At 52.0% G+C, this 10,575-nt stretch overlaps 2 protein-coding genes across 9 annotated transcripts in view; both read left to right on the top strand.

Moving 5' to 3' along the window:
* The window catches only part of SCAMP5 (secretory carrier membrane protein 5), a 9,082-nt gene extending 966 nt beyond the window's left edge, over positions 1 to 8,116 (top strand). Inside the window, exons 3-6 of one of the 2 annotated variants that reach the window (XM_019803486.2) lie at positions 3,240 to 3,396; positions 4,532 to 4,633; positions 5,053 to 5,170; positions 5,436 to 8,116. In XM_019803486.2, coding sequence (XP_019659045.1) covers positions 3,240 to 3,396; positions 4,532 to 4,633; positions 5,053 to 5,170; positions 5,436 to 5,630 — 572 coding nt within the window. In that variant the 3' untranslated portion in view covers positions 5,631 to 8,116. Of the gene's footprint in view, positions 1 to 458; positions 3,397 to 4,531; positions 4,634 to 5,052; positions 5,171 to 5,435 lie in introns of those variants that run through there. The other variant, XM_034668032.1, reaches the window with a different exon arrangement.
* Positions 8,117 to 9,017: 901 nt separating this feature from the next.
* Positions 9,018 to 10,575, top strand: part of PPCDC (phosphopantothenoylcysteine decarboxylase) — a 28,291-nt gene continuing 26,733 nt past the window's right edge. For 3 of the 7 annotated variants that reach the window (XM_019803483.2, XM_019803479.2, XM_034668030.1), the window contains exon 1: positions 9,018 to 9,131. The gene's annotated coding sequence lies outside the window, so the exon portion shown is untranslated. Of the gene's footprint in view, positions 9,282 to 9,450; positions 9,573 to 10,575 lie in introns of those variants that run through there. The other 4 variants (XM_034668031.1, XM_019803480.2, XM_019803482.2 and 1 more) reach the window with 4 other exon arrangements.

Genomic DNA, 10,575 nt, shown 5'->3' with positions numbered 1-10,575 from the left:
CGGCGGGCGGGGGCAGGGGGAAGGCTGCCGGCTGCCGGGCACTGGGGTGGGGGGCCTGGAGGCCTGGCTGGCCCTCAGCCACACTTACAGTATCTGCATGGGCCGTCTCCCAGCAGCCTCCTCTCATGGGCCGACCCTGCATCTGGGCCCCAGTTTCCCTCATCCCCCTGCCCTCCACTTCCCATTCATAGAGTATCTGGATAAGGGTCTTTGTCCACAGGATCATTTCTCTTTTCTTGCTGTCCCTTTCCCTTCCCACTGGGGTGGTTTCCCACGGAGCCTCTGGTGGCCACCAGGACCTCAGGATTCCGGATTCAGAGAGGAATCCTTTTCTTTTCTTTTCCTTTTCTTTTCTTTTCTTTCCTTTTTTTTTTTTTTTTAACATTTTATTTATTTATTTGACAGAGAGAGAGACAGCCAGCGAGAGAGGGAATACAAGCAGGGGGAGTGGGAGAGGAAGAAGCAGGCTCCCAGTGGAGCAGGGAGCCCGATGCGGGGCTTGATCCCAGGACCCTGGGATCACTCCTTGAGTTGAAGGCAGATGCTTAATGACTGAGCCACCCAGGCGCCCCAGAGGAATCCTTGTCTTAAAGCCACATTTGTCTTGCTTTCTTTGGAAAACTTCTCAGAGAAAAGAGCATTAACTGGGAGTTGGGAGATATGGGATTAAACTGGGCTGGTTGTCCTACTTCCCAACCCCAGGTTCTTCACGTATAGTAAGAGGGTGTTGGGTCAGTGATCACTATGGTTCCAAGGAGTTCAGTGTTGTATAGTCTGTACTTCTCTAAGAATCTAGAGTTCTAATGTCCTACAGCATTGAGGTGCAGACTATCAAGGCCCTAGATGCCGATGGTCGGTGGCAGGTTGGTGGGAAAGTGTCATCTTAGAGGGATGGGACTTGGCTGTGCCCAGGCTAGTCAAAGGTACCTCTTAGGCGTGTAGAGGGGAGGCAGGCTGGCTTTCCTGTGCTGGGTGCCGGCCTCAAGGAACCTTAGACCTATAGGGGGACCCAGTCAGGGTCTGTCACATGTGGTGTTGCCTTGAGTCAGCCTGCACTTAGCTGCTGACTTGGGTGGGTGATTGCTTGTGCCCAGAAGGTGGTAAAGAATGCTGTCTTCATAGGTTCTTCGTGGGGTGGTAGAAAGAGTGTGGTGATAGACTGACTCCGTTTCAAGTCCTGGCTTGGCCTTTGAGTGGAGAAGGCGTCTTTCCCTGTGTAACGTGAGGGAAGGAAGAGATGCGGGCAGGCGCGGGTAGATCTGTAGTTGTTGGGAAGGGAATGAGGAGGTCGCCTCTGATGGCTTCTGTTTTTTTCCCCATCAAATGTGATGTAGAAGTGGGGGTGGGAGCTTTGGGGAAAGTGGGTTTAGAATGACAGCACCTTCGTGGACAGAGGGTGAGGACACTATCCAAAGACACATGACCCCTAAGATTTCTGGGTCATGCACAGGGTCCATTCAAGGCTGGCTGATGTGAATTTGTGGTTCTACCAGGCTTCTCCGTAGGCTCCTTCTTTCCTAGCAACATTCAGCTCAGGTACACATGGGAGTTGTGTTCATCCAGGGGGAGTGTGACCAGAAGACGAGGCAGGGGAGAGCATTAGAAAGCATGTAATGAATTATGGAACCTAAGCTGGACAGGGAGAGAAACGGAGATGGAAAAAAGCTGAGTGGCCACGTTACTGGATATCTGTTCCAAACAGGGGGTAGAATAATTACAATAGAGGCACTAGAACCAGCGAGCTGGAGAGAGATGGGACCGGGAGGAGAGATGTAAACCAATATAAAAACAGGTTCATGTCTGTTCTATGTAAAGAGCAAATAACATCTCTTCCCAGAGTTCCGGAGTTCTGGGAAATTGGGGACAATCACAGAGATGGAGGAAATGCAGCTAAAGTGCGGAGAAGGAAAAGCTCACCCTTGTTCTGTGGGCCCGGAGGTGGGCCTACTTGCACAGGTGACAGCATTGTCCTGCCAGACTTGGGGAGCACCCCACCTGGCTCCGGGCTTGGGGAACTCTGCCCCTGAGAAGATCTCATCCAGGAGCTGGATTTAAGGGCTATAAATACCTTCCTAAGTCCTCACTAGGCACCTGCCAGATGCTTTGCTCCCAAGGAAATGCATATGACCCTTGAGATGCTTAAGCTCTATTCAGAAGCCAAGACCAGATGCCTAGTTGTTTGAGGCCAAGATTGAGCCCCCCTGCCTTTGTTTATTCAGCAGATCTCTGTGGAGCCTTAAAGGGACTCAACCTAATGTTTGAGGAAGGGAGCATCCTGATGTCAGAAGCCCTGGGTGTGTGTTAGTGCCAGCACAAGTCGAGGTTTCTGCTGGCTATGACTTGGTGACCCTGTGATTCTGAGTACAACTAGAGTATGTGGGCACAGAGGGGTGGGAGCCTGGGTTCTGCTTTTGGGGAGCTTCTAGTGTGGTTGATGGGCTGGGATTTGTACTTGGGGAACTGTGCATGAGAGCAGCCCAGGTCTGCAGGAGGTCAGAGGGATGGGACATGAATAAGGCTGCAGTAGTGAAGGAAGGCTTCGTGGAGGAAGTGGCATTGTAGTTGTCTAAGAAATGAATTAGATAAAGACTGAGATCCCAGCCACTGCTGCCTGCCCCATTTTAGAGCAGGGCAGATGGTACAACAGCTTGAAGAGATGTTTCTACAAGGCCTTTTTCTTTCCACTTTTTATGCCCCTTGCAAGAGAAGATATAAGGGTTTCCTGTGCCTTGGGTTTGGTGATACTGTGAGTCTGGGAGGGCCAGAGTCTGAGGCCATTCTAGTAAGGAGAGGAGCATTTCTACCCCCTGGAGGCTCTTAGCCCTTCAGTGGGGCTTGTTGGACTGAGGCTCTGGGTTCCTGCTCTGGAGACTCTCTGTTCTCTGGATTTCTCAGATCCCTAGGAGTGGGTGTGGGGAGGGGAACTGGTCTAAGCTCCCAGCTTTCTTTCTTACAGTCTGTACTCCTTCTGTGTGTGTATGTATGTATGTCTCATGTATCTGTGTGTGTGTATTCACTGATGTGGGTTGTGGGTGCGAATCTCTGTAAATGTGGTTTTCATGTATGTTTGTGTGTATCTACCTGTCTGTGCATCGTTCTGTTTCCATGTATTTGTGGGTCTGTTGAATTACGGGTGTGTTTGTCCATGTCTGGTGCTCACATGTCTCTGCATGGGCCTGGGTGTCTGTGTGCATGTCTGGTGTTTGTCTTTGTGCGTGCATGTGCTTCTGGGTCTGCAGTGAACAGCGTCACGCTGGCCGTGAACCTGGTGGGCTGTCTCGCGTGGCTGATCGGAGGCGGGGGAGCCACCAACTTTGGCCTCGCCTTTCTCTGGCTCATCCTCTTCACACCCTGCTCCTACGTCTGCTGGTTTCGGCCCATTTACAAGGCCTTCAAGTAAGTGGTTGGTGCTGACCCCAGCTCCTAACCTTGTCTCTTTGCCCATCTCCCCTGTTTCTTCTCTATATATTTTCTCACTTTATTTTGACCACCCCCCCACACTCACTTTCTATTTGTTCACCCTCAGCTCAGACTGCCAGGTAGGATGTGGGCTTCCTGAGAATTCAGTGCTGGGGATGAAAGACTGGGAGTCAGAGCCTTGGTTTCCTCTTTCCTCACTCCTCACTTCCTGTCTCACTTCCCTGGGTGGGCCTAACATAGAGATGAGGCCTACCTTTGTTTTGCCTTCCCCAGGCAGCTATATGTCAGATTTGCCAATGGGGCCACCTGTCTCAATGGAGCTGCCTATCTTTGCACCTGTGGGGCTAGCTGATTTGGTACCAAGTGGACCATCTATCCATGCGCTAATGGAACCAGTCATCCATGTACTACTGACACTATGTGCTAATGATGTCATCTAACTCTGTGCTAAAGGGACCACTCATCATGTACGAGTGGGGCTGTCTTGGTGCCAATGGCTGTCTACCTTGTGTAAAACGGATTTTCAGTCTTGGTGCTAATGGGACTATTCATCCAGGTACCAACAAGGCTATCTGTTTTGGTGCCAGTGGAGAATCCATGTCAGTGCTAATGGGACCTCAGATGTCTTTGCCAATCAGATCATCCATCTGTATGCCAGTTAGGCTACTGTTTGGTGCCAGTAGGTTTCCGTTCTTATACCAATGAGACTTTCTGTCTCTGAGCTTATGGGAATGTCCATCCATGTAACACTGGAGCTAGATATCTTGGTGTCAATAAGGTTGTCCATCCCCTTGACAATGGGGTCATTTATTCTTGTCATAATTGACCCATCTATTTCTACGCCAGTGGGGCCATCCATCCATGTACTGTCCATGTGAGTGGTCCATTTATGAGGAGATCTCTTCTGATGTAATGTTGCTCACACAAGACTAACACACGGGCACTTGCAAAGATTCATGTAAACACTTCCATTTTTGCCTCTCAATCAAGGCCTTTAAGTGTCTTCTGTCCATTGCGTGCTCATTTAAACTCGGAAGGGCTGGGGGCCCCTGAAGACAGGGGAAGCCTTCACCCTCTGCCCAGGTGGTGAGAGTCACCTCCTCTGCTGCAGGACTGACAGCTCCTTCAGCTTCATGGCCTTCTTCTTCACCTTCATGGCCCAGCTGGTCATCAGCATCATCCAGGCTGTGGGCATCCCGGGCTGGGGCGTCTGGTAAGAGATTGGGGTGTCTGGGATGGACCTAGGGCTGGCACGGGTGGCACCTTGGGTGTGTCCTTTGTTTATGTCTGTGTGTTAGCTGCTTGGCCTGTGAGCGCATTCAGGGTGGTGTAGTAGACACAGACACAGCAGCAGAGGGGAAGGAGAACCTCGCAGTGGTTTTTGGGGATTCCCGGGGGTGACAAGCATCATGGGAGAACCCAAGGGAAGGAAGCCTTATGCCTGAGGAGCTTGTCTCCTGAGCCGTGGGAAAGGATTCTTCCGAACCACTGCCGCAGGCCCTCTGGCTGGTGTCTTTGCATCTGCTAATGTGGCCACTCCCCGTGACAATGAGATGGCTCCTGGCTGTGGTGGGGGGGCTCCCGGTTACCCCTCAACATGCCGGCAGCCCCACAGCTGGCCTCTTCCTGCAGCGGCTGGATTGCTACCATCTCCTTCTTCGGAACAAACGTTGGCTCAGCAGTGGTGATGCTCATTCCCACCGTCATGTTTACGGTCGTGGCTGTGTTTTCCTTCATCGCCCTCAGCATGGTATGTGGTCACCTCAAAGTTGAGAGGGCGGCTTTGGGAAGGGGCTACGATCTGTAACAACCCCTCCTCCAAGATACAGGAGGACCTGGAGGTCTTCCAGGGGACTCACTCCCGAATGGCTTGGCAAACTTTGCTCCCAGTACACAGGGCGGGTGTGGGAGGGAGGATTGGCTTTTACAGGGACTTGTCTCTGGCGTCCAGGTCTTTCCTGGATGGGCTGCCCCTTCCCTTTGATTAATCCTTCCTTGTGCTCCTCCCCTTACAGGTTCATAAATTCTACCGGGGCAGTGGGGGGAGTTTCAGCAAAGCTCAGGAGGAGTGGACCACGGGGGCATGGAAGAACCCACACGTGCAGCAGGCGGCCCAGAATGCAGCCATGGGGGCGGCCCAGGGTGCCATGAATCAGCCCCAGACTCAGTATTCCGCCACCCCCAACTACACATACTCCAATGAGATGTGAGCCAGCCAAGCCTACCAGGAGGGCAGGGCTGAGGGTCTGTGGGATGGGGACTCAAGCCACATTGTCTGTTGTGGTGACCAAGCAGGGTTCCTCCCTCCCTTTTCTCCTCCCCAACTTTGTACAAAGAATCAGAGTTATATATATATATATATATATGTATATGTCTCCCCCCTTCCCCTGCTCCTTTGGATTCTGCTCTCAGTACTCTGAGAGCCGTGGGCTGCACGTGGAGCTGTCCCGTGCGGTGGTAGCTATGTCCGTGTCCCCTCGTCAAATAGTATGCAGTGGAGGTCTCTGTCGTTGTGGTGCTAGATGTATGTTTAGAACTAAACCAGCCCCCACCCTCCACCAGGGTGCCCCCTCTGACCTTGGCCCAGGGACCCCTCATGGACCAGGGGGAGACATAGCAGAAAGCTTGGCCCCCTCCCCAGGGTTATGAGCTGAAACTGTCTCCACTTTTGGTCTCACTGGGAAGCAACAGTATTTAGCACTCATGGGGGTGGTAGGTAGGAAGGTGGGGACAGGCCAGGGATCTTCCTTTGCTCCTTCTGCTCTGGTCTCCTCCCACTCCCTCCCCTCCCTCCTCTCCTGGTGTCAGATTCCCTGTGGCTTCTTTTCTTGCCCAGGGTCTCTCTCTTCCCCATGTGACTTTTCTTTGTCTTCCCCAAGGCTGAGTGTCCCAGTTGTATATGCTCCTGAGACTGAGCCCGTTCCCAGATCAAGGAAGTGGACAGGAGCTGAGCCTTAGGTGTGGTGCGGGAGGGCACACAGCTGGAGATGCATAGCCCACCTGGGTACTTCCAGGGAGGGGAAATGCAGGGTCATCTCAGAGCTTGGCCTGCAGGGGGGCGCTCCTCTCTTCTCTGCCCTGCTTCCCCTCCTCTTCCCAGAGCCCCCTTGAGCCCTCTGCCTATGTCCATCCCTGTACCCCCAGCTGCTAGCCTACCCCCATCCCATGCTAGGTGGCACCTGCCATCTGTGAGGGCCGATTCCACTGCCTTCTCTGAAGAGCTGGGTGGTGTCCAGGTAATTTTCACGTAGAAAGGTACAACTGGAGTAGAGGGTATGTAAATAATTACTGGTCCCTGAGTGAGATCTGACTGGCCCAAGCCCACTGGGCAGGTACTAGGTATCTCTGAATGACCATTTGACCCCTGGGAGTAGATAGCTGTTCTGCTTGGGTCTGGTAGAGGGGCAGGCTCAGAGGGCTGGGCCTGGAGGGAAGATCGGAGGAGAAGGCCGGCAGGGCCCAGTGAGAGGAGAGCCTGCCTCCTACCACTCCAGCTTGCTTTTAGTCACAGAGCAGTTCTGGGCACTTGAACTCAGGGCCCAGGAAGAAGCACATGCCCAGTCCTATCCATAAGCACAATGGCTGGAATGGGATTTCAGGTTAGGTGGGGTGGGAGGGGAAGCCCTCTGACTTTTTTTTTTTCCCCCCCCAAATCAAGATTACTTACTCCCTTCTGCCTATTAGACTTGGTTTTTGGCCCTTCCTTACCCTGTCAGAACCCCCTTGCCCTTGCAGGATAATGATTTAAGGCCTGTGGGGCTGTTCTATTCCAAACATTGTGAAAATGTTGCTGGTAGAGCTCCTGGCTCTTTCTGAGGCCTGGAGGGAGTTGATTCTCACCCAAGGAGCAACTGCCTGTTTTCCATCCTCCCTTCTCCTGCCTGGGCTATTTGGCCTGAAAATTTTGGCCAGTCCAGCTTGGTCACTCTGGGCTGGCTCCAACTTGGAACCCAACACCTGGGCTTCTAGATGCCATCCTGAGCTTTGAGCTCCAGGCACTTCATTTTCCTATAAGGGGAGCCAAGGCCTCTGAAAAGTTCTCTTCCTAATGGTCCCTTATGCTTGGGCCAGAGTATGATTGACTCTCTGCTCTACCATTTTCTCTCCAGAAAGCAGTTGTCACACCTGAAAAGAGACCCTAGGTCTAGGTTTTCTTCACCTTTCCTTTCCCCTACCCTAGACCTCTGGGTCCCTTTCTCTTTGTGTCTCTGGTAGCTCCAGGAGGCCTGTGGTAGCTCTCATTCCTGTTGGATGCCACCTGCAGTCAATTTTCTATCCTACCTGCCTCTCTTCTTTCCTGGCCCAGACCTATATGGCCGTGCCCTGGCTCTGTGCTTGGGAAGGCCTGCTACCTGTGTGTGACCCAGCTTGTCCAGGCCCTGGGATGCTGCATCTCCAGGCAACTATGCACTTTCCTAGGGAGGGAACCAGTATGAGAAGTGGGGGCTTGGAATGACTTCATCTCCGCTGGATGGTCTGTCTTGGGGGTGTGGTGGAGGAAGGCCCAGGTTATTTCTGGGAATCCTCAGGTCTGGCCAGCCAGTGACCTGCTTTTGCATTTTGCTGGTGCCTACTGCTCCTCCTTGTTTCTGGGAGACACAGACCGTTGTCGAGCTGGCAGTTGACCTGCCTGAGCTACTGTCTGTCTGTGGTAACTGAGTGAACCATAATAAAGGGGAACATTTGGCCCTGTGTGTCCTGCTGCGTCATGTGTCTTCATGTGGGCCTGTGTGGAGCCTCACTGTGGGCTGTGGGGCATGGGGATAGGGTGGGTCAACTGGGTCTGTGGCCTGTCATTCCCAGGGGCAAAAATCACATGCCTCTGTGAGATTCTTTCTGAGGCAGCCTTGAGTAGGCCTTGAAATTGCCACAAAGGCCTCCTGCGTGTTAGAAGGAGTTCTGAGTTGCCTGAGGAGGAAGTAGAAGACTGGATTAATGGGTGAGGGGTGGTTTGGTCCAGATGGTCACTGCAGGCAAGGGCAAGGGCAAGGGTAGAACACAGAGGGCCCCCACCTCAGCTCTCACTGATGGAGACTGGCAGCGGATTGAGCAGCCTCAACAAACACAGGGCTTGTGGGGGGTCTCGATGCTGGAGAATGAAGAAGGCAGCTAAGGGTACCCAGGATGCTTTCTCCCGCTGCTTTCCCTTTGCCAGTGCTGCGCCCTCCATTTGGATTGCTGTGCCAACGCTTTATCTAAGTTTCTGGTCATCCTTTAAGATTCACCTTGAGTGACTCCTCTGAGAGGGCTTCCCTGCCTCTAGTCGTTTGATCCCTCTGCTTCCTCATGGGGATCTTATTCTGTAATTTCCTATCCCCCTGCTTGTCTCAAGAGCAGGGACTAGTCTGATTTAGCTCCATATCCTGTGCATTTAAAACATAGGAGACGCTCAGCAAATGTTCAGTATGAAGTGCCCCAGTGATGAGCAGTATGTGTGGGATGAGGGTGTGGGGGGAGGAGCTCCGACAATTAGGCCAGACCCAGAAGAGGGTACCAGTACTACTAAGAACAGCAGCCTGGTGTTGGTCACAGGATTCTCCTGAGTGGACTACAACTACCAGGAGGCAGAGAAATAGACTACAGCTCCCAGAAGGCTGCGCGACACGCAGGCAACCGGGCGCCCTCGTGAGACTACGTGCTAAGCGGAAACGGTGGGAGGGGCGGCTGAAATATCGCGATATTTGGGGCTGCCCAAGACGCGCCAGGCGTGGGTGAGAAGTCTAAGGGTCTTCGGAGGCTGTCACCTTTTCGCCCGGTGGTAGGGAGGCCCTGGGAGCTTCGCTGACTGTTGGTCCGCGACTATTTGTCCGTGACCTCCCTTTCCGCCCGCGCGTGTGCGTGAAGGCTGTGGGTCCGCGTGGGTGTGTGACCTCAGTTTCCTTTCTGAGCCCGTGAAGCTCAGCTCGCCACTGTGGGTGGCGACTGTGTCTGTGTGGGGACTGTCGAGCCTTTGGGACTGTACTTAGCTACCTGCCGGTGCATTTGGGACCTCTTCCTGGCTCGAGTCTGGAGTGGAGGATTTGTATCTGTGTGTTCCCACCCCTGCTTTCTGCCGCACTGCGATTGTTCAGTGCCGTTTAAACGAGTTTAAAAGGTGGCCCCATCAGTTCCCCTATTTTAAAAATTGGTAAAATCGGAAAAGGAAAGCCTTGGTATGTTGGAATTATATCCCCTAGATCCGCCTAAAAGTGCTGATGGTTTTTAAAGATTAGAATGAGGCTAAATATTGCTAGAGAAAAACTTCCTGCTGTCCTTTAGAGGCCTGTACCAGATGATAAGCAGAAGAGATTGCTATAGTTGGGGAATGGGTGAATGTCTTGGGAGCAGGGTTTTTTCCTCCCAATCTCTCGCAGTGCCTGTAACTATCTTGCTAGTGGCCAGTGTGTGTGTGTGTGTATATGTGTGTGTGTAAATATACTTAGTTAATATATTATACAATATAAACATAATACAATATATATAACATACAATATATATAATGCAGATATATATAAAATATGTGTAATATACCGTATAATATATGTATATATCCCCAACCCGTGGGCTTGAGGAGGAGTGCCTAAATGGGATTTCAGAAGCTGCAAAGTCAGGCATGCCTGCCTCTAGTGAGAGAGAAGAGCAGTTTTAGCAGAATGCCAAGGCCTTGCACTCTCTCTTGAGTTTCTTGCCTTACTTTGGGGACAGGGATTTAAAGTGCCCTGTGGCCTTTTAATTTCTTTGGATTTGGGGGCAGGGTAACATTTTGGGGAGTTTGAATTGCTCATTATTAGGGGGGCAGAGTAAGAGTGTGTTGACTGGTGGGAGATAGGACCAGAGCAAAACCCTGGGGCCAGGAGCGAGGGCCTTTGACCTTAGGCTAAAGATTGTAGGCTCTTATGGATCCTGGATCTCTGTTCTTACAGCCCCCCATGTTCAGTTCTGCTTTGTCCTAGGCCCCAGTCCCTCACTGTTCTGTGTTGGGCAGTGTTTGTACTGTCTGGCCCTTTTTTTAGCCCTGGTTCTGTGTGGCTCCACATGTGACCCTATTGTGACTGACAGGTATTCCTGAAACCTTTACTTAAATCTGCCCTAATTAAACTCATTAGAGGAGGTTTACACATCACAGGCTTGCCATAAGCAAGCTCTGGCTCCGCATTTTTTTTTTTTTTTTTTTTT

The sequence above is a fragment of the Ailuropoda melanoleuca genome, chromosome 9, assembly GCF_002007445.2.
Source record: "Ailuropoda melanoleuca isolate Jingjing chromosome 9, ASM200744v2, whole genome shotgun sequence".
Taxonomy (NCBI): domain Eukaryota; kingdom Metazoa; phylum Chordata; class Mammalia; order Carnivora; family Ursidae; genus Ailuropoda; species Ailuropoda melanoleuca.
This window is presented reverse-complemented; position numbering and strand designations above follow the sequence as displayed.